Raw genomic sequence first — 23,601 nt, forward strand, 5'->3', positions numbered from 1 at the left:
TGGGGGTCCCTGGTTCAGTCCCAATACATACACTGTAAGAGATAGTCCCTGCCTTGACAAACTTACAGTCTAAACAGACATGACAGATGAAGATGACTTAAGTGACCTTATATCTTCAGTTACAACCTTCATCAACCAGTTGATTCCTCCTGACCTCGTGTCCTTTTTATGACAGCAAAAAAACAGCCCAAAACTTAGAGTGTCTTTTCACCCCATCTGATCTTTTTCATGTTGCTTTTTAATTGCAGGTGTGATTAAGCCAACGCAATATAAACCAGTTCCCGATGAAGAACCCAATTCAACAGATGTAGAAGAAACTTTGGAACGAGTGAAGAACAATGACCCTAAACTCGAGGAAGTCAACCTTAATAATATTAGGGTATTCAGCCTCCCCTTCCTACTGCAATTAACACTTCACAGTGAGACAGGGTGCGTGCTATCTAGAGAACAAAGGCCAGGCACACCTTGCTGTGCAGGAGAATAGGTTATTGTCACAGCAGCCTGTGTTGGCCACTATGGGCAAAAGGACAGTTATGGTTAGGGCTAGATGCTGAACTCCTTGCTTATGTAGAAATCAACAGGGCTGCTTGCAGAATAAGGCATCGCTCAACAGAAGTTAGGCATCAGAATCTGGCTTTGAGTTGTTTTATGATGTTTTTGAGGGGTTTTCCTAGTCTGTCATTAGAGCCTACCTACAGTCAGAAAAAATACCGTGCTTTGGGTTTGCATTGTATTTACAGGGAAACCTAGCAGTGCATGTGGCTACATGTCATGTACAAACAGTGCAAGACTGGCAGCGCAAGGATCTTTCAAAATAATACACACTGAGTCCCTAGGTCAATGTTAGCAGGGGCGGCTCTATGTAGTTTGCTTCCCCAAGCATGGCAGTCAGGTGGCTTTCGGCGGCGGTGCGCCTGCGGGAGGTCCGCTGGTCACACATATTCGGCAGTGTGCCTCCGGGAGGTCCACTGGTCACACACATTCGGCGGTGCGCCTGTGAGAGGTCCGCCAGTCACACAGATTCGGCGGCGGTGCACCGGTGAGAGGTCCACCTGTCACACAGATTTGGTGGCGGTGCGCCTGTGAGAGGTCTGCCAGCCATACAGATTCGGCGGCGGTGCGCCTCTGGAAGGTCCGCTGGTCACACAGATTCGGCGGCGGTGCCCCTGTGAGAGGTCTGCTGGTCACGCAGATTCAGCGGCGCACCTGTGGGAAATCCACCAGTCCCGTGCCTTTGGCGTAACCGCCACCGAATTGCTGCCAAAGCCGCAGGACTGGTGGACCTCCCGCAGGCATGCTGCTGAAGGCAGCCTGACTGCCGCCCTCACGGTGACTGGCAGGCCGCCCCCCGCAGCTTGCCACCCCAGGAATGCGCTTGGAGTGCTGGTGCCTGGAGCCGCCCCTGACATTAGCTGCCTCACTGCAGGAATTGATTAGTAAAACTCTGTGCAGAAAAATTACACTGACGTAACACTAGGGCTGGTAATTTAATTACACAAAAGACAGTGTTTCGCATTGCCCTCTTGTGCTAATGATACTGTATTGTCTGTCAAAGGCTGTGTGGTACTGAACAATGTGGTATGGCTTGTAATGAAAGAGCTCATATAGGCATCTGTGCATGGCTGTGAAGTTAAAGGTGCGGTGAGAAACCACCGTTCTACATTACCTGACATGGCTCATTCAAATCTAGGCTTTTCTCTGGGCTTTTCTCATTAAAGATGACGTGCAAAGGACAAGAAATTGTGCTTGTACACTCTTGTATTTCTCCTTAAACCTGCTAAAGGAGAGGGAAAGGAGTTCTAGTCAGGCAGTTACAAACTTAGTTTCTGTTAACTTCTCTTTAACTCCTGTGTGTGGGCAACATGCCTTCGTTGCTATTTTCATTTGGTGGCCGGGGAAGCACCCATTCCTGTTTTCTAGTCCAGTCCAACCATGCAAGGTAAAACCAAATACGCAAGTTAAAACAAGCAGAACTACCCCCTCTTCTCTGCTAGCTCTTGCTTTTTTCCACAGATGTCCCGTAAAGAAGCAAATCAGGGCGCATGGCGCAGGGCGCATGCACGGCTTTGCAGGTCATATTTTAAATGCGCACACAGCACCAAATACATACACACCAGCTGAATGATAATGGCTTCAGCTCCCTTCCTTGCCTGCCTACGCCCTCTGTATGTGTTTGAGTGATTATGGATTCAGATCAATGCAGATGAGTTCCTGTGTGTGCAGCTAGCAGTGCTGGTGCCATTAACAGGCCTTAAAACCCTGGCACCTGTGCACATCCAGCAGTTGCCATGTTCCATAGAGAAAGGATTGCATTTTCAAAAGTGACTTGTGACTTGGGGCTGCGACTTGAGACCCCTGGAAAGGAGCCTGACTCACAGGTGGCAGGGGCTCTCGAGGTGTCTCTAGTTGGACTAATGATATGAAGTGCCACTTTTGAAAACATGGGCCAAAGATACATGACTGCACTATTCACAGATGGGCTCACGTGTAGTTGTGTTCAAGCTATATCCCGCCAGCTGATCCAGGGGAAGCACTCCTCATTGAGGACTATGGAAATAATCAGTTTGAAATTTTAAAGCGTCACTTGGAAGTTATCAGAGTCTGAAAAGGGTTTGTAAAGTATTGAATGGGAAAGAAATACTCTTGGCTTGTGAGAGCTCGGAACGGGCACACAGATGCTTGCCAAACTCTCCTAGTTCTCCCCTGAGAGTTACCAGTGACAGAGGGAGGGAGAAGAATGGGCCTGATTCTAAGAGTTGAGGATACACTGCCCCTCCATGAGCTGCTTAACTGTCAGGGTCAGGTTGTGATCCTGCAAGTGGAGCCTTCCAGCATAAGCACCATGCAGGCCCGCTCGCCGAATCCAGGCCTGAGGAAGGCGATTATTTCCCAGCCATGACTTGGCGGTGGCTGGTGCAGTGCGATAGCAATATTAGAACTTGTGTATACCCAGTGCTTTACCTACTCAGAGCACTCTGTAACTCTTAGCCACAATGCCCAGGGAGAGGAGCCGGTGACAATTGGCCTCATCTGACAATGTGGTGAGGTGACTTGCTCAAATCCAGGCAGTGAATGAGTTGCAGCGCTGGGATCAGAGTGGAGTCATTCCTGTGCTGCTTGGGCCATGCTGACCATTGCTGGACTACAAGCACTACTGTACAATCTAGGTTTAGCTTTCTGCCTCTTCCTAAATAATCCAGTCGTGCCATTTCCACTGTAAAGAAAGCTGCTTGTATTTCGTATACCTAGTGCACGCCCCCTTATAAAATATTTGTTTAAGGAGTGTACTGGGAATCTGAATAAAGATGACTTTCTGTCTGGGCCTTCTTTTCACAGAATATTCCCATACCGACTTTAAAAGCATATGCTGAAGCACTGAAGAATAATTCCTATGTAAAGAAATTAAGCATAGTAGGAACAAGAAGCAATGACCCTGTAGCCTATGTAAGTACCATGCCATGCTGTGTGTGATGACAGGCTAATTGCTGTGGGAAGGGTGTTAGTGGAATTGTTGTCTTGCAAGGGGAATTGTTTAAAGCAACTTGCAAAGGAAAAAAATCTTGGTGCCCTTTTTTGTACATTTATATTGTATGAAAAATGCCAGAGATGGGAAGCTGAGGCACAAAGAGACTAAGGGACGTGCCCAAGGTGTCACAGGCAGTCTGTGGAGAAGCAGGGGCTTGAGCTCAGGTCTCCAGAGTCCCAGGCTAGCGCACTGGGCCACTCTTCCTATTATGTATTGTTCAGTACCAATGCTTTCCCCTTTGTGGCTGCAGGCACTGGCTGAGATGTTAAAAGCCAATGGTGTATTGAAAAGCTTGAATGTGGAATCCAACTTCATTTCTGGGTCCGGGATCCTGGCTCTGATCGAAGCACTCCAGCACAATACTTCATTGATCGAGCTCAAAATTGACAACCAGGTAAAACAAATCCCAACTGGACCTCATAGACTGACTAAAAAATATTCTGTTGGGGGGCCTTGTATCAGAAAACGTGCGGGGGCTCACCTGATTTTTCTGGACAATCACTCTAAAAAACCAACAACTGCTGGGGGGGATAGTATGTATAACAGGCTTGACAAGTGTCTAGTCCACATAGAGGATTACTGCCAGCTAACGGAGTAACTCCCTGAGGTTCTGGGTCCATACCCTGCTGACTGCCTGTGGTTTTGGACCTTGTGTTCATAGTGAAAACTATACAAGGTTTCTCTGATGATTCAGTATTAGTCAGCCAACAAATGACAAGATAATTTAGGGCCTGATCTCGCAAGCTGCCCGTTTGCATGGTGCACTGGATGCACTGGACCCGCCATAATGGAAACAAAATCCTGCAGGCTTCATCCAGTGCCCTTGTGCCATCATTTATAGTCCTCTGTGGAGAGGCTTTTGGAGAATTCTGCGGAGACTTAGGCCCCTATCTTTTTTCTGAAGAAAGCAGATTGTGACTTTTTTACAGCAATAAAACAAATGTTTGAAAAGCTGCAAAGCCCAGGATCCAAACACTCAAGATCCCTGGGCGTGCCAAGGTGAGCGATGGACCCAGATTCGGTAGTGCACCCCCATCTCCGCTGAGTCTGCTGTCTCCACAAGGCTGGGCAGTGGGGGCCGGGGGGAGGCCCTGTGCAATGTTGGCTGGCACTGTGAAATGTAGAGTCAGCAGGAGACAGTCAGGGGATCAAAGACCGAAATAATGGGGAAGCCCTCAGTTGTAACCTGCTTTTCCATTCTCTTTTAACCAAGAGCCAGCCGCTGGGCAACAAGGTGGAAATGGAGATTGCAAACATGTTAGAAAAAAACAGCTCCCTTTTGAAGTTCGGGTATCACTTTACACAGCAAGGTCCCCGGCTTCGTGCATCTAACGCCATGATGAACAACAACGACCTTGGTGAGTCTGCCTGCACGCTGCTCACATGCATTCTCCATGCTCCCCGCGGTGCTGGCGCTCCCCGGAGGTGTGCTTGGCGGGAATTCCCATCAGCTGTGAATGTAGCTGGTGCATATTTCCCCTCCTGCTCTCCGGCGGGCACATTGACCGAGAATCTATGGAAATACCACTCAAGGAAATAAACAAGTCAGGTGAAATTTCACTTGAATTAGGGAAGCACCCACTTGAATTGGAAGGGGCTGGTGCTTGCTAGGGGAGAGCCTGGTTCTCCTCCTGCTTTCTCCTGCTGAGGGGTACCAGGCTCTACCAGCAGTTCCACTCGGTCATTGGGGCTGATGGTGGAGTAGAGCGCAGCGTGAGTAAGACAATCGGCTTCTGGCCCAGAGTAAGATGCTGTGCAGGGCAGGGGTGGCAGAATCTGGCCTTAACTGAACAGGATCTCCAGTGATCCTCAGAGGCAGTGAGCTCTAGTGCTGGGGAGTTTGGCAAGTCCATGTGCTTTGTTAAGCCGTAGTTGGCAGGGTTAGTGCTGGGAAGCCCTGGCTGCTGCTGCCCTGAACTGGATTAGCATTGTTGGCATTACTGAAACTTGGTGGGATAATACACACGACTGGAATGTTGGTGTGGATGGGTGTAGTTTGCTCAGGAAGGATAGACTGGGGAAAAAGGGAGGAGGTGTTGCCTTATATATTAAAAATGTACACACTTGGACTGAGGTGGAGATGGACATAGGAGATGGGAGTGTTGAGAGTCTCTGGGTTAGGCTAAAAGGGGTAAAAAACACGGGTGATGTCGTGCTGGGAGTCTACTACAGGCCACCTAATCAGGTGGAAGAGGTGGATGAGGCTTTTTTCAAACAACTAACAAAAGCATCTGAAGCCCAAGATTTGGTGGTGATGGGGGACTTCAACTATCCAGATATATGTTGGGAAAATAACACCGCGGGGCACAGACTATCCAATAAGTTCCTGGACTGCATTGCAGACAACTTCTTATTTCAGAAAGTTGAAAAAGCTACTAGGAGGGAAGCTGTTCTAGACTTGATTTTAACAAATAGGGAAGAACTCGTTGAGAATTTGAAAGTAGAAGGCAGCTTGGGTGAAAGTGATCATGAAATCATAGAGTTTGCAATTCTAAGGAAGGGTAGAAGGGAGTACAGCAAAATAGAGACAATGGATTTCAGGAAGGCGGATTTTGGTAAGCTCAGAGAGCTGATAGGTAAGGTCCCATGGGAATCAAGACTGAGGGGAAAAACAACTGAGGAGAGTTGGCAGTTTTTCAAAGGGACACTATTAAGGGCCCAAAAGCAAGCTATTCCGATGGTTAGGAAAGATAGAAAATGTGGCAAAAGACCACCTTGGCTTAACCACGAGATCTTGCGTGACCTACAAAATAAAAAGGCATCATATAAAAAATGGAAACTAGGTCAGATTACAAAGGACGAATATAGGCAAATAACACAGGAATGCAGAGGCAAGATTAGAAAGGCAAAGGCACAAAATGAGCTCAAACTAGCTATGGGAATAAAGGGAAACAAGAAGACTTTTTATCAATACATTAGAAGCAAGAGGAAGACCAAGGACAGGGTAGGCCGACTGCTCAGTGAGGAGGGGGAAACAGTAACGGGAGACTTGGAAATGGCAGAGATGCTTAATGACTTCTTTGTTTCGGTCTTGACTGAGAAGTCTGAAGGAATGTCTAATATAGTGAATGCTTACGGGAAGAGGGTAGGTTTAGAAGATAAAATAAAAAAAGAGCAAGTAAAAAATCACTTAGAAAAGTTAGATGCCTGCAAGTCACCAGGGCCTGATGAAATGCATCCTAGAATACTCAAGGAGTTAATAGAGGAGGTATCTGAGCCTCTAGCTATTATCTTTGGGAAATCATGGGAGACGGGGGAGATTCCAGAAGACTGGAAAAGGGCAAATATAGTGCCCATCTATAAAAAGGGAAATAAAAACAACCCAGGAAACTACATACCAGTTAGTTTAACTTCTGTGCCAGGGAAGATAATGGAGCAAGTAATTAAAGAAATCATCTGCAAACACTTGGAAGGTGGTAAGGTGATAGGGAATAACCAGCATGGATTTGTAAAGAACAAATTGTGTCAAACTAATCTGATAGCATTCTTTGATAGGATAACGAGCCTTGTGGATAAGGGAGAAGCAGTGGATGTGATATACCTAGACTTTAGTAAGGCATTTGATACGGTCTCGCATGATATTCTTATAGATAAACTAGGAAAATACAATTTAGATGGGGCTACTATAAGGTGGGTGCATAACTGGCTGGATAACCGTACTCAGAGAGTAGTTATTAATGGCTCCCAATCCTGCTGGAAAGGTATAACAAGTGGGGTTCCGCAGGGGTCTGTTTTGGGACCGGCTCTGTTCAATATCTTCTTCAACGATTTAGATGTTGGCATAGAAAGTACGCTTATTAAGTTTGTGGAGGATACCAAACTGGGAGGGATTGCAACTGCTTTGGAGGACAGGGTCAAAATTCAAAATGATCTGGACAAATTGGAGAAATGGTTTGAGGTAAACAGGATGAAGTTCAATAAAGATAAATGCAAAGTGCTCCACTTAGGAAGGAACAATCAGTTTCACACATACAGAATGGGAAGAGACTGTCTAGGAAGGAGTATGGCAGAAAGAGATCTAGGGGTCATAGTGGACCACAAGCTTAATATGAGTCAACAGTGTGATACTGTTGCAAAAAAAGCAAATGTGATTCTGGGATGCATTAACAGGTGTGTTGTAAACAAGACCCGAGAAGTCATTCTTCCACTTTACTCTGCGCTGGTTAGGCCTCAACTGGAGTATTGTGTCCAGTTCTGGGCACCGCATTTCAAGAAAGATGTGGAGAAATTGGAGGATCCAGAGAAGAGCAACAAGAATGATTAAAGGTCTTGAGAACATGACCTATGAAGGAAGGCTGAAGGAATTGGGTTTGTTTAGTTTGGAGAAGAGAAGACTGAGAGGGGACATGATAGCAGTTTTCAGGTATCTAAAAGGGTGTCATCAGGAGGAGGGAGAAAACTTGCTCACCTTAGCCTCCAATGATAGAACAAGAAGCAATGGGCTTAAACTGCAGCAAGGGAGATTTAGGCTGGACATTAGGAAAAAGTTCCTAACTGTCAGGGTAGTTAAACACTGGAATAAATTGCCTAGGGAAGTTGTGGAATCTCCATCTCTGGAGATATTTAAGAGTAGGTTAGATAAATGTCTATCAGGGATGGTCTAGACAGTATTTGGCCCTGCCATGAGGGCAGGGGACTGGACTCGATGACCTCTCGAGGTCCCTTCCAGTCCTAGAGTCTATGAGTCTATGAGCAGAGCCCTTCGCTTTCCTGGGCTGCCACCTGTTTACAAACACTGCTTCCATCCCCGCTTTAATGGGGAAAGGACAAGCAGAAGAGTCAAGCTCTGAGGACTGACAAGTTTGGCACATTCTTTGGAATGAATCAGGTCTGTTGTTGGGTGTGTTTAGGGTACAAGGCCAAATTCTGTTCCCAGTTCGATCTGGGCACCCCAGCTGAAGTTAACAGAACTGCATGTGCTGACAGTACTTCCCCATCATTTCTCACTCATCTGGGCAGTGCTGTAGGCACTAGCTGACTGACAGTTGCTTGGCGACAGCCTCTCACGCTGAACTGGAAGACTACCCAATGGAGCCTGTTGGAACACGAGTAAAAGAACCGACCTCGTTTCTAGTGAGCTTACACAAGGATGAAATTAACATACAACTCCCTAGACAGACTGGCTAAGAGGAGGTGCCTGGGAAAAGATTTACCATACAAATGTCTGCCTTGAATGAACAGCAATAAACTGGAGCCATGTATTTTGCTCTTAACGTAGTTCACCAGCATAGTCTGACCATTTTGTCAAGTATCAGAGGGGTAGCCGTGTTAGTCTGGATCTGTAAAAGCAGCAAAGAATCCTGTGGCACCTTATAGACTAACAAACGTTTTGGAGCATGAGCTTTCGTGGGTGAATACCCACTTCCTCAGATGCATGTAGTGGAAATTTCCAGGGGCAGGTATATATATGCTAGCAAGCAAGCTAGAGATAACGAGGTCAGTTCAATCAGGGAGGATGAGGCCCTGTTCTAGCAGTTGAGGTGTGAAAACCAAGGGAGGAGAAACTGGTTCTGTAGTTGGCAAGCCATTCACAGTCTTTGTTCAGTCCTGAGCTGATGGTGTCAAATTTGCAGATGAACTGAAGCTCAGCAGTTTCTCTTTGAAGTCTGGTCCTGAAGTTTTTTTGTGTCCTTTACAACGTGAGTCTACTTCAATTAAAAAAGCTACTGAATTAGGGCACCTCTAAATGAGACTAAGGACTGCGGTGCTGAAAAGCACTAATTTGTGACTCGGTGCTCTCTGTTCCATGCAGATTTCTGTATATTACTTTGTGTATGTGTTCAACTTGTTGAGGTTTTTAAACAAATGGACTGGATTTTGTCTCCAGCTAATCTGCTGTTCGCATAGCAGTGTAATAATATGTTGCATTTACACAGAATACTCCTGGGGGATTCTGTACCAAAACATGGAAATCTCAGCACACAATATTTTGAAATTCTGTAAATTTTTGCATATTTTATTTGTCAAAATAACCCAATATAATCAAACCAGTTTCAATTATTTTGGTAATTTTTTTCAAAATACCTGTCAACAATTATGTCTGTGACAATACTGACAACAAAAAAGATTGAGGAAATTTTTTTTTGACAAATAGATTCCTTACTAGGCATATGAATACAGAACTCGGAGTAATAATTCATTGAAACTACAATACAGATGCGTAGTTTCCTGCAGCCTTTAGAAGCAATGTAAAGGCTTGCAGGAGTCGCCCGGGTAATGACGGAGCTGAAGGACAGGGAAGTAATTGCTGGGAGTGAGCCTGGAGGGTTCTTGGGTGTGGGTGGGAGAAGAATGGAACGGGTTATTTTGGGGGCCAGGGAGGGATTGTTAGGGAGCCTCTCCCATGCAGACCCTGGCTGACCCCTAGCTTCTTCTATTCAGCAGGTACATCTGCCCCTGACCCCATGTGTCCCTGCACCCTCCCATCCCCATGTGTTCCTGCACCCCCAAACACCCCCTCACTCCATCCCCATGTGTCCCCGCACCCCCAAACACCCCCTCTCCCATCCCCATGTGTCCCTGCACCCCCAAACACCCCCTCACTCCATCCCCATGTGTCCCCGCACCCCCAAACACCCCCTCTCCCATCCCCATGTGTCCCTGAACCCCCAAACACCCCCTCCCCCCATCCCCACGTGTCCCCGCACCCCCACTCCCATTCAGCCCCTGCCCCAGTCTGTCCCCACAACTAGCCCATATGTGGCTCTGATTTTGCAGACAGTTAAGCATGTGCATACACAGCTGGGAGCTGTCCTGTGGGACTACTTGCATGCATAAATATACACACACAATTCCCCAACACAATTAATTTCCCCCTTTGTGCAGATGCATTTCACCTCAAATGATGAGTTTCTCGGCATGGCACAGTGCAGGGAGGATTGTCTCTGGAACTAGTACGTGGATAAAAGCCACGGGGTCAACAAGGAATTCACTGCTTCCTGACTCTCGGATCAGAGCTGGTTTTCACAAACTCGGACTGTGTGCGCATCACCATGTTAATCATAAAGAAGGAACTACATTTAATTTTTCACTCCTGCTTCTTTGTGGTTGATAAGTTGGTGACTTTGCCTGTCATGCAGCTGTTGTATATTTTGCCTCCTTGAGCATGAGAACTGTACAGAAGATCTGATTTGGTTCTTGTTTTCAGCTCGTATACGTCGCTCTGATGGCCCCTGGCATAACTTCTCGGCTCTGCAACTGGACGATGTATAAGTACAGACAGAATTTTTTCCCTACTGGCAATAGCTCTCTGTCTATGCTCCACTGCTTGTGCTCTCAGCTGCCACCATGTGGCTCAACTCAAACTTGGTTTTACTCTCTCTAGCTTCTGTTTTACTGCTCTTGGCTCAGCTGCAGACACTCTTGTTCTTCAGGATACTTTGTATGCTCTAGCATGCTAGAGGGAAGGCTTTTTACATTTATCCTGTGAGCTAATTTCTGCAATCTCCCCTTTCTGGCTGCTTTTTCTTTTCCTCTTTATTTATTTCAGATATATAAACTGTGTACGGATCCACTTTAAAACCTTCTCTGAAAATGCTCACTACAGTGTGGAGGAGCAGAAAAACGTAGCTCAGAGATTAATGAGGGAAAACCTGTGTTGGCAGGGGCACGTTTTTGAGGCAGGAAGGCCTGTATTAAGTGTAAGGAAGCAGTAAAAGATAAGGACTGGATAAGAAGCCATACTCTCCTTGTGCAGCTGCAGGCATTCACCTAGTCTGTCCCTGCCTTTTGTATGCTGATCACCATCTGACACGAAGCAATCAGGGAAAGATGTAATTGAGCTGGCAAATTCTTGTTTAACAGAACCCTACGAACTCCGTCCCCATTTGAAGTCAATGACAGTTACTTCAATTTCTGAGCTCTTTTTTTAAATGATGCAGATTTTTAAACTGATGTTAAAGACCCTGGTCTGTGTTCTCAAGGTCACACACCAACTTTAATAGACGAGATGAGGCTAAATCCCCTGGACTGCTTTGAAAATCTCAACCCTGAATCAATGGATGGCACCTGAAGCCAGATGCATTCAAATTAAAAATTAGGCACAATTTTTTAATGAGGGTGATTAACCACTGGAGCAAACACCCAAGAGAAGTGGTGGGTTTTCCATCTCTTGACGTCTGCTGATCAAGCCTGGATGCCTTTCTATAACAGATACGTCAGCCTAACACACATTATTGGGCTCAGTGCCGGCGTCACTGGGAAATTGTCTGGCTTGTGCTATACAGGAGGTCAGGCTAGATGATCTAGTCATCCCTTCAGGCCTTAAAATCTATGGAAACCCCCCTGACTTTTCCTGTCACGAGTTTTGTTCTGGTTTTAAACTGTCTGTGGATACAGCTGCTATCCATGTGTCCAGCCTCTGCCTTGACTGATCCTTGTTCCCTGTTCTTTTCAGTGAGGAAGAGGAGACTTGCAGACTTGAATGGGCCTTTCTATCCCAAGTGCCGAACTGGGGTGTAGTTCCCGGCTGTGAAGATTGTGCCTGGTGGTTTGTGCTATACCCTGGAAATCTGAAGGCAAAGTGCCTGCACAAAATATCTGTGGTGCCTCAGTTCTGTGTTGCATAATTATGCACTAAAGGTTTTAATTAACTAGCGATTGTAGGTGACGATTTGATCAAATATCACTAATGATGTTTTCTTTAGAGTCAAGCCAAGTCAGTCCAGTTGCCAGTTTTAAGCAGGCTTGGTTTAGAATGCATCACAGCACAACAGTGACTGTTAATTCACCCATGACTTAACTTCTCTTAGGATTTTCTGTGTGGTTTTTTCAGATATATTTAGGATGTGTTATGCATGAGTGGAAAAAATTACTGCTCTACACAAGTTGCATAAGTATTTAAAAAAATACTTTATTTTTTCAACTTGCTTATCTGTTTGACAAGCATTTCTACTCTCCCACCACAGTGCTAGCCCATCCCTTTCAAGGACTTGTCAATTACAATTAATTACCAACATTTGCTGACTTTATTTGCAGACAGGATGTCAAAAGCATCCATATTTCCCTCCAAAAGAATTCATGTCTTTTTTATTCATCCCCTCCCCCGCATGAAAAGAATGTAAGGCCACTGATTATAAAGTAATGGCTCCATAAAAACAGAGCAGTGGGTATTACATGGGACGTTAAAATCTTCCTGTCTCCTTTCACAGGGATATGGAAAACCATTGCTTTAAGAGATTGGGAATGAAATCCTGTCTCCACTGAAGTCAAGCGCAAACTCTCATTGACTTCAATAGGGGCAGGATTTGCCCCTGGATTTTCTCTGGAAATAAGCCTCCTGTGCTTTTACTGGGTCTTGTAATGAGTGTGCTGGAGCCCTCACTCGTCATGCTGGGTTTCTGGCGGGGTGGCTGTTTTATTTATCTGTAAAACTTCTTGTTCTGCTAGAGATTTTATTTTACCAACATCCCAAATTTCTGACTAGTGAATCCTAATAAAGAAATTACTTGAAAATACCCTGCCTGTGAATCCAGGTAGTCCAGGATGCCATTTGAGTAGAGTTGGATAAACATACAGGCAGTTGGGTTTGTAAGGTGATAAAAACCCACTGCCTTTCTAGGGAGGAATTTCCAGCAGGTACATGCAGCCTCTGATCATGCAGTGGGTTCCTCACCAGCAGGCCATCAACCCCCAGCAACTCCCATTGCCTCCAGTGCGCGGCTAGGCTGCACAGCAGGAAGTCTGCCCATGCAGAGCCAGTGCCAGAGGGTAGCCTTTGTTTATACACCTAAAGAATCCATCCCAACACTCTTTTCCACATAACAATCAACCTACTGCTGTTCCCAGTGTGTTCTGCAGTCTGTGCATTGTGGTACAGCAAACCTGCCACTCATTTCAACAGAATTTTTGCATCAGGATTGCAGGCTTTGGCCCTGATTTGCTATCTCTGAATATCACACTTTAACCTTGAGTGGGAAATACAAACGTGTTTGATTGTTGCTCTTGAAATCGTAATAAATGTGTCAGAAATCACAAATAAAATGCTTCAATGCAGTTTTTTGTAAAATCCCATACGAACGATTAGGGAATATTGCAAAACCAGAAAGCGGCATGATAAGCCCAATGCCAGTTGGACAGCCGTAGTCCCACCAGACACCTCCCAAAGGCTTTAGCAAAATCAATGAAAGCATCAGTCCAGATGCCACTTGATCGCTAACGGCAGAGTTGTCTGCTCAGATGTGCACAGAACTAACTCAGCATCAGTGTCTGCTCTCCCACTGACTCAGGGGAATGGAAGTTGTTCTTCTCTGGTACATGCTGCCTGCCCTGGTGCCCATGGGGAATCTGGGTGTGTGGGGGCAGTGCAGAATACGCTAAGCGGGACCCTGCTGTGCAGACCTGCGAGGAGGATTTTAAGCAATAACCTTGCCCTTTTCCATGCTGTAGTAGTATCTAAATGCCCGTGGCAGTTGAAACATATGGTTGGAGGGCTCTGGGCTTGTGTGTGACAGGCATACTCATGCTGGTGACTGTTCCAGAATTACATAGGTAAGCGAGCAAGTGCTTACCCAGCAGAGCAAGGAGTTGCACAGTTGCCTGGGGAAAAGCATCAGGCTCTGTACCAGCTGTGCTGTCGAGCAGTAATGATGAAGTGTCACTAGTTCTTGAGGAAAAGGGGATCCCTCCCTACAGCGAGCACCATGCCTGCTCGTGCGCAGACTCTCCTGCTTGGAACTGCTGAGCCATGGAGCTAACATACCTTCTCAGAGGCGTCACAGCAGTTGTGCTGAGTCAGCTAAGCGGCGAGTCAGCATTTCAAGTTGTGTCAGTGGTTCTTTAGATATAGGTAACAAAGACTCGCACACAGCCAGACCCCAGGGGTTGCCTACGCACTAACCCTTAGAACATGGAGGACCTGGAGTGTACTTGCCTTCTAGGCTGGAGATGAGTGAAACAGTCATGGGGGCAGCTGCCTCCTCTTACCTCCTGCTCCAGAATAGCAACCCCCCCAGTCTCCTGTTCCTCCCCCACAAAGCACTGGAACCACCTCGCCCCTTGCATAAAGGAGTCGATTGCTTCTCCTGCCTTGTAGCGGGTCTGGGCTTACGTCCTACTCAGCACTGGTCCAGCCTCCTTAGCCAGCGCCTGACCCATCTGGCCATCTCACCCCTGCCATGGGTAATGGGGAGACTCTCACCCCTCGGGGGGGACAGGATGCAGTGTGGTTTGGGGGTAGAGCCCCTCCGAGGGGCCAGAAACCTTCCCTAGACCAGCACCTGGTTAGCAGGCTGCTTGCCTGGCATGAGCTGAAGCCCAGCTGCCAGTCACAGGTTTCCAAAGGGTTAAAAGCAGCACACGCACGGATGACGTGGCACTGCCCCAGAGCTGTACGGACAAGGAGCAGCACACGCACGGATGACGTGTCTGTACAGCTCTGGGGCAGTGCCAAGGATGATGCGTCACGCTGGCAGTTTTAGAAGTTCACACTAACACGAAGTTGACACCGTTTCCCATTTGTACTGAAAACAGACCCGGCCAGGGCCTTTTGCAGGAGTTACATGATGGTCACCTAGCCAGCAGGTTGGTCGGGGGGTTTAAAACAGAACAGCTGAAAAACACCACAGTGCAACATACTAGTTGTGGGATCCTGTGCTCAACCACAGCTACTGGCAGTGACGTAGGCTGGGAATGCAATGCGTGCCTGACGGCAGGATGCTGCACCTTGGCCAGCTCGCCAATGCACCTGGGAAAGTTGCTGCACGCAAACATGCATCGCCCCAGTGCTGGGGACACCAGCTGCCTAGGGGAATAGGAGGCTCTTCCAAAGACCATTGTTGTCAGTGGGCATCGTTAGTCACCTCAGGGGCTTGGGCTCAGCCCCTGCATCATTATCATCATCACCTAATAATAGCTCTGGGGAAGGGTCCCACAGTGGAGCTTGGAGCAGGTTTGAAGACCACACAGCAGCACCCCGGCTGTTGTTGAACAGGTAGCCATGGGCACAATGTCAGAGAAGTCAGGCCTTGCTGTGGGATTCAACACAAGCTAAGTCTGCTGCAATGCCGTCCTCCCTTCCCCCTGCTTTGGTAAGGGAAAAGGTTCCTTTAGCGCCGGCACGGAAAATAAAAGGGCTATAACTGACCATAAGCAACTGTAGAAAGGTGAGTGTGATGGGGCATCCCCCCACAGCAGCATGGATGGGGTAAAGTGGCAAGGGAGGCCAAGGAGCCTTAGGCTGCACCTGCTGGTTGAGATCACAGCTCACGTGGGCAGGGACAGGTGGGGGATGGGGGGGGGTGCAGGCACATCAGCCTACAGGCACACGCCCTGGTACAAGCGGCACAGCAGGGGCGTGACAAGGGCAGGCTTGGACACAGTCCAGGGAAGGAGGAGCAGTGAAGGATGACAGGGACAGACCTGACATGCTGGGCTGAGGGTCCCTAGATTGGAGGGTGGTGTAGAGGGCAGGCCTAGGTTCCTCTACCAGCCCGTGCGGGAGTGGCACAGTCAGTGCAGGGGAGATGGAGACTGCCTGAGCCTTTGAGGAAGGGAGACTGATGGTGACCTGACCAGAGGGCTAAGCCACGAAGGAGCAGCGCTGCAGAGAGCAAAGGGCTGCAAGGAAAGTGACAGAGGCAACAGGCTGAACGATCGCTGGACAGTGGTGAGCTAATGCCCCAGATGAGCCATGAGGCGGTGCTGCAACGCAGGGAGCAGCAGACCCCGTGACCCTGAACAAAGGGTTTTTTAAAAGCCATTGTCAGGACAAAGCCACAACTGACTTTACCAGTACAACGGGGGGATACGCTTCAAAGGGGAAACAGCAGCAGCAGAACTACACAGTCCATGCCAATAAGTGTAGCAGAAGCACTCTGGATCCATGGAGATGCATTTAACCCCTCAGAATACACAGCTCTCGTGTGTCCATTGCACACAATCACGTGGGGACTGCACTCACCGCCACTCCTACTCCTATGATGTTCATTAACATTTACATCATGCCCCTGGGCTTTCCTCAGCAAATGGCTGCATTTCAATGCATTTCTGAACCCCACCAGTTTTCTGCAGCACACACAGTCCAATGCAAGTCCTGGGCTAAGGGCTGTATCTTGGACATTTAAAAACTCAGTCACGTGAATTCCCTTCTGCATGGTAGGACATGGACACTGACTGCCACGAAAGAGGGGCAGCGAGCAGGTTATTCTTCTCCCTCTTCCCACACAACATGCCCTGCCAGATGAACTTGCCTGAGGTTGTACACGGCCATTGAGTGTCGCCAGCTTTTGCTCTGATGAAGTCGTGGGTCCAGCTTCTGGCCTCACAGCTGCTGGTTGCTAGTGTAAACCCAGAGACTTTAACATCAAAATCAAAGTAAAAAGCCCCTTTTGTGGGCAGCCTGACTTACACCAGGGTAAAGGAGAGGAGACTCAGGCTGCTGGTGTTTATGCGGAAAATAGCCTCAACCACAGTCTGCTTGTGCTCCCGATGATTAGAAGTGACTAAAAACCTGCTGCCTCCATCTCCCTAGCCGCGTGCGCACGCACGCACACACACACATCCGCCCGTTCCTTCACCTTCTGGCTCCTGCTTGGTTGTGAGTGGCCACATCCCATGGCATGTGCTGCACTCATCAAGTTCTCCCTGGCGCCTATCACATTGTGGAGGCAGAACAGTAACTTCACTGCAGTGGGAGGAATCCCGTAGCACCACTGTTGTGTTTGACGTGCCATTAATTTACACTTGGCCGGGGGCAGTTCATGCTTTGCTGTCAAGTGCTAAAGAGACACTGGGGCTGAGTGTACAAATCCAATGACAAGCACTGGGAAGCCCCATGCCCTAGAATGCGAGTGTATATTATTGAATGTCTAACATTTTCCTGTGCTTCTCTTACATGTGTTTGACTGGGACCCGCTGCCGTCTGTCTGTGCATTCACATTCCTCCTTGACCATCCATCCAGAAGGGTTTGAAGCCAGCTTGAGCCCTTTCTCCTGACAAGTGGGACAGCAAGCCGTGAATCCCTTCGCGTGGCAGCTTGGGCAGGTCAGGACGAGCTGCCGGCAGTGCTGGCTGGAGCACACTCTGTACTGATCCCATAGTGTCCCGCAGTACCTGCATTCTGGGGAGAGGAGAAGGGGAGTTAAAACCCATCCTGCCCTGTCTATCTCACTTGCTCCCCTGCTAGACAATCCTCTGCAATCGGGCTCTGCCTACAGTATGGTCTGAATGGGCTGCCAAAATTCATTCAAATGGTGACCCTTCATCTTCCAGGGCATTGCATTCTCGCTCTGGCCCTGCTTCCCTGCCCTTTCTCCACAGAATGAGAACTAGCTCCTGCCCACAAAAGGGGCTTTTCACTTTGATTTCGATGTTAACAAGCTTAAGGCAAACTCTGTCCTGCTATCCCGGGCCCCACGCACAGGAGCTGGCTGGCCCTAGGCAGTGGCCTGTGCCTCCCTGTGGCTATCGTGGGCAAACAGGAATAGTAGGGCTGCATTTGGAATCTGCTCTCAGGCTTGGAGGAACAGAGTCCTAGAGGCTACACCTCCCTAAAGAACCCAGAGCACAACTTGTCCTCTACTGAGCAGCTTTCCTCCCGACTCAGCTGCGCTGCTGGGACCTAACCCTGACTAGTCCAGCGCGGAGCTGGTCACTGAGCTGTGCCGCTTCCCCATCAGGCCCTCTTGAGCATGGCCAGGGCTTCAGAAGGACATTTTATTCCCAGCACTAAGCCTGCCACCTTCGAGATGGTGAAACTTATGGCAAATGAATAAGTCGAGTCAGCTGCGATTGAGCTCAAAGTGGTTATACATCTAGAGACAGCAGCACCATCCTCTGAGCGTAAGAAAGCACTGACTCCTCTTCAGATGTAGCAGAAAAGGCACAGGCAAGCTTAGCCCAAGTCCTTTGTTGGTCACCAGCAACGTCATTCCAAGCTGGAGCTGAGCAGTTGAAGAGCAACCCCATCTGGAAAGCCAGGGTGTGCTCACCCATCTTCAACTTTTACTAGGGTGAAATACAATTCTCTGGGCTGCATAAGCCTTGAAAGCCAGGAACAGCCAAGCGCCCCATAGGCTGTTGCTACCAGGTTTTCTTCCATAGCATGGCAGCCTAAGGTTAGTGGAGCCGACTCCACGTGGTGGCTCAGTCTCTAGTGCTGTGCTGGCTCAGAATGGTTTGATCAGTGTAAAGGGATGACAAAACCAGAACTGAGGCATGTCGTGCTAGCGACCTATGTTGTTAGCTGCTCCTCCCTGGTGGGACGGTGTGCTGTGCTGTGCTGTCCATGACATCACAGAAACATTATCTCGTGGGCCCCTGCCCTGCCAGTCCCGAGTGCAGATAGCCTCCCCTCTCGCTCCTGATCACAGAGCATCCCTGGGTCATTGGCTGTCAGAAACGCCGTATTAGGAATGCATTCCATGGATTTTTAGCTGTCTTTAAAGCAATTCAGTAGCTGGAAACAAGGGAACAAGGCCAGCACCCCTGAGCCAGGGGTGAAAGTAACTTAAAGGACTTACCAGTACTCCAGAGTCCTGCGGAGGGGGAGAGGCCTCAACTGGAAGAGGCATGGCCTCTGTCGGAAGAAGTGGAGCCTTTAAATCCTGGGGCTTTTAAATCAGGATTTAAAGGGCTCAGGGATTCGGCTGAAGCTAGGAGCCAGGCCCTTTAAATTAACCCCGGAGCTACCAGCTGCAGAGGCGGCTGGGAGCCCTGGGGTTTGGGCAGGGGTGAAAGTAATTTACATTTCTTACCCATATGGTCTGATCACAAGCAACTCACCCACCTCTCCTACCTACTTCATGGATCCCTCCCATTGCATGACATAGACAGAGAAAATAAAGCTACTATTACTACTACCAGGACTGTCTGTAATAAAACTTTACTATTGGAATAAGCCTGAAAAAGTGAAAACTCACTGTCACGTTTTTCTCTGTGTCTTCCCTCCTCCTCCAGCCAGGCTGCCCATGCTAGGCTCTGTGCTTCTCCCTGCCTGGCACTCAGCAGCTGGTGCAGAGGCTTCCCTCTAGCTTGCAGCAGGGAGACTGCCTCCTGCATAAGAACAGTTTAAACTCAGTTGTTCCCTGATGGTTCAGCCCCCAGGGTTAAGAAAGGTTTCTGGCATCTTTCTTAATTTCACTCCCAGTTGTCGTTGGGGGGTGGGGGGGAGCTGTGTGTGACCATGGCAGGGGCAGTTCTTTTCTGCCCCCTGGATAAGGGGATCTCCAATACTACTAAAATACAATAACAGGGGCTGGTTGCTGGGGTCGAGGCAGTCGGCAGCAGGCTGCAGCTGCATTGTTTGTGACTGTATGTATGTGTATGTATATGAATGTGTCACAAACAATGCAGCTGCTGCCTGCCACCGACCAGCAGCGACCCCAGCAACCGGCCCCTGTGGGCTGCTGCCTGCAGAGAGCCAGCAGGTGCCGCTGGGCTGGGTCTGCCAAGGAGTAAGTAACCAAGGCGAGGGAGCCACGGGGGGGTGGGGAGGAGAGGAAGGGAAAGTCAGGGGTGAATGAAGGACAACTGGAATAGCCTTCATGAAATACACAAGATATTTAAAGAAAGTTTTATCAATTTCAGCCTCTGCACTCTGCAGGCAGGACGAAACAAAAAGAGATCTGAGACTGCACACGCTGTCCTAAGGACATTTCAGGTGTTTAAATCAATATAGAAAGAAGGTGGATTGGAATGAAAACTACTATTTCTTTCAAAGGAGGCACAATAATTTCGCTGAATATTCAGTTTTCCCCTCCAATCCCTTTGTGGTTTTGTCTGTGGGGGCTATTTGCTTTCCCTGTAAATCTTTAGTTGCTTTAGCAAAATTGCTTTGCCCAAAATAAACCCTAATCATCATGACACACCTTTCCACCATGTTCTCCATGTTTTTTTGTGTTGGTTTTTTTAAATAGTAACATTTCAAAGAAGATCTGCAAGCAGTTTGGACATCACAACCATGATCCTCTGCTGGGGAGGGAATGGGATAGATTTGAACTTGGAAATGGTTCCTGATTTTGATTCTGTTTAGGAGATCCCCTTATCCCGGGGGCAGAAAAGAACTGCCCCTGCCATGGTCACACACACTCTCCCCTCCCCAACAACAACAACTGGGAGTGAAATTAACAAGGATGCCAGAAATGGCTTCTAACCCTGGGGGCTGAACTGCGCAGGGAACAGCTAAGTTTAAACTGTTCTTACGCAGGAGCAGCAGCAGGCATCTCAGCCAGTCTACTGCAAGCTAGAGCCTAGAGCAAAACCCCTGCTAGGGGGAATGGGGAGGAATTCAGAGCCTTGTCTACACTGGCTGGAGGAGGGGGAGGGAGGAGATGAGAAACCAATGTGACAGTGAGTATTCCCCTTCCACCTGCTTTTATTAGCTCAGGATTTAAACTGTGCAGCCAAATGCTTATATTTGTTGTGTATATTAGTAGGAGAGATCCCCTCATCCCCGGGGGCAGACAGGGACTGCCCCTGCCATGGTCAAAGACCCCCTCCCCTGGACCCTCTCCCGCCAGCTACTGTGAGTGAAATTAACAAGGAGACCAGAATCTCAGCCCTGGGGGCTGAACCATCAGGGAACAGCTGAATTTAAACTATTCTTATAGACTCATAGACTCCAGGACTGGAAGGGACCTCGAGAGGTCATCGAGTCCAGTCCCCTGCCCTCATGGCAGGACCAAATACTGTCTAGACCATCCCTAATCGACATTTATCTAACCTACTCTTAAATATCTCCAGAGATGGAGATTCCACAACTTCCCTAGGCAATCTATTCCAGTGTTTAACTACCCTGACAGTTAGGAACTTTTTCCTAATGTCCAACCTAAATCTCCCTTGCTGCAGTTTAAGCCCATTGCTTCTTGTTCTATCATTGGAGGCTAAGGTGAACAAGTTTTCTCCCTCCTCCTGATGACACCCTTTTAGATACCTGAAAACTGCTATCATGTCCCCTCTCAGATACCTCTTCTATTAACTCCTTGAGTATTCTAGGATGCATTTCATCAGGCCCTGGTGACTTGCAGGCATCTAACTTTTCTAAGTGATTTTTTACTTGCTCTTTTTTTATTTTATCTTCTAAACCTACCCTCTTCCCGTAAGCATTCACTATATTAGACATTCCTTCAGACTTCTCAGTGAAGACCGAAACAAAGAAGTCATTAAGCATCTCTGCCATTTCCAAGTCTCCCGTTACTGTTTCCCCCTCCTTACTGAGCAGTGGGCCTACCCTGTCTTTGGTCTTCCTCTTGCTTCTAATGTATTGATAAAAAGTCTTCTTGTTTCCCTTTATTCCCATAGCTAGTTTGAGTTCATTTTGTGCCTTTGCCTTTCTAATCTTGCCTCTGCATTCCTGTGTTATTTGCCTATATTCATCATTTGTAATCTGACCTAGTTTCCATTTTTTATATGACGCCTTTTTATTTTGTAGGTCACGCAAGATCTCATGGTTAAGCCAAGGTGGTCTTTTGCCACATTTTCTATCTTTCCTAACCATCGGAATAGCTTGCTTTTGGGCCCTTAATAGTGTCCCTTTGAAAAACTGCCAACTCTCCTCATTTGTTTTTCCCCTCAGTCTTGATTCCCATGGGACCTTACCTATCAGCTCTCTGAGCTTACCAAAATCCGCCTTCCTGAAATCCATTGTCACTATTCTGCTGTACTCCCTTCTACCCTTCCTTAGAATTGCAAACTCTATGATTTCATGATCACTTTCACCCAAGCTGCCTTCTACTTTCAAATTCTCAACAAGTTCTTCCCTATTTGTTAAAATCAAGTCTAGAACAGCTTCCCTCCTAGTAGCTTTTTCAACTTTCTGAAATAAGAAGTTGTCTGCAATGCAGTCCAGAAACTTATTGGATAGTCTGTGCCTCGCGATGTTATTTTCCCAACATATATCTGGATAGTTGAAGTCCCCCATCACCACCAAATCTTGGACTTTGGATGCTTTTGTTAGTTGTTTGAAAAAAGCCTCATCCACCTCTTCCACCTGATTAGGTGGCCTGTAGTAGACTCCCAGCACGACATCACCCGTGTTTTTTACCCCTTTTAGCCTAACCCAGAGACTCTCAACACTTCCGTCTCCTATGTCCATCTCCACCTCAGTCCAAGTGTGTACATTTTTAATATATAAGGCAACACCTCCTCCCTTTTTCCCCTGTCTATCCTTCCTGAGCAAACTATACCCATCCACACTAACATTCCAGTCGTGTGTATTATCCCACCAAGTTTCAGTAATGCCAACAATGTCATAGTTGTATTTATTTATTAGCACTTCCAGTTCTTCCTGCTTATTACCACTATTTCTTGCATTTGTATATAGGCATCTAAGATACTGGTTTGATCTTGCCTCCCAGCTTTGCCCTGACCCTCCTTCCTCACTGCCATTATAGCCCGTGCTCCCTCCTGTTTCCAACCCATCTCTAGGGCTTGTTCCCCACTTACCTGTGGGGTTTGCTCACCTGTCCCCGTCGAACCTATGCAGGGAGCAGGCTTCTCTTTCCCTCCCTCAGTCAGTCTCCTTTTCTTACCAGTCCTCCGTACCGGCGCATACCAGCTTATTTTCACCTCTGCCCTGAGCCCAACCTGCTCTCTGCTGCAGGTGCTCCCCAGACCACAGTGTGCGAGCCTCTGTCCTAGAGGGCTCTGTGGTGACTCTGACAGCTCTCGTTCTGTGATCGAGACGTGATGGCCCTACCTGCAATAATATCTTCATTGGAAGAGATGGTGTAACGCTGGTCAAACACAAACAGCTTCCCCCGATAGAACCCATCAGGAAACTCTTCCAGGTACTTGTGGATGCCACCTTTGAGCTGGTAAACCTCCCTGCATGCAGCCTGTTGAAAACAAAGCACAAACAGAAAACCTAGCTTACGCTGTCCCAGCTGGCTGTGCCAGACTGCTCAATGCACACACAGGGAACTAGATGTCTAGGAAACGGAGCAATATCCCGGTGACAGCCAAAAGATCCATGTGCCCACGGTCAGTCCCTACTGGGTATTACTGTGGCTGCCAATATTGAATAGTGGCTGATTGACATGAGGCCAAAGGGCCACTGCTTCTGCAGTTAATGAAAGGAGTTTGTGGGCTGGATTCTGAAAGAAATCCAGATCAGCTCCAGACCCAAGAGGACATGAGG

At 47.8% G+C, this 23,601-nt stretch overlaps 2 protein-coding genes across 4 annotated transcripts in view; one reads left to right on the plus strand and one right to left on the minus strand.

The window, feature by feature from the left end:
* TMOD1 (tropomodulin 1) overlaps positions 1-17,317 on the plus strand; it is a 94,276-nt gene extending 76,959 nt beyond the window's left edge. Inside the window, exons 6-11 of one of the 3 annotated variants that reach the window (XM_030566167.1) lie at positions 249-379; positions 3,337-3,444; positions 3,777-3,920; positions 4,740-4,884; positions 10,674-10,738; positions 11,922-17,317. In XM_030566167.1, coding sequence (XP_030422027.1) covers positions 249-379; positions 3,337-3,444; positions 3,777-3,920; positions 4,740-4,884; positions 10,674-10,738 — 593 coding nt within the window. In that variant the 3' untranslated portion in view covers positions 11,922-17,317. The remainder of the gene's footprint in view (positions 1-248; positions 380-3,336; positions 3,445-3,776; positions 3,921-4,739; positions 4,885-10,673; positions 10,739-11,921) is intronic. The other 2 variants (XM_030566168.1, XM_030566166.1) reach the window with 2 other exon arrangements.
* A 10-nt stretch (positions 17,318-17,327) lies between these two features.
* The window catches only part of TSTD2 (thiosulfate sulfurtransferase like domain containing 2), a 39,275-nt gene continuing 33,001 nt past the window's right edge, over positions 17,328-23,601 (minus strand). The window contains exons 9-10 of the mRNA XM_030566165.1: positions 23,161-23,299; positions 17,328-17,583 (exon numbers count right to left, since the gene is read on the minus strand). Of these exons, the coding sequence (XP_030422025.1) occupies positions 17,354-17,583; positions 23,161-23,299 (369 nt within the window). The 3' untranslated portion in view covers positions 17,328-17,353. The remainder of the gene's footprint in view (positions 17,584-23,160; positions 23,300-23,601) is intronic.

Source organism: Gopherus evgoodei, chromosome 6 (genome assembly GCF_007399415.2).
Source record: "Gopherus evgoodei ecotype Sinaloan lineage chromosome 6, rGopEvg1_v1.p, whole genome shotgun sequence".
Taxonomy (NCBI): Eukaryota; Metazoa; Chordata; order Testudines; family Testudinidae; genus Gopherus; species Gopherus evgoodei.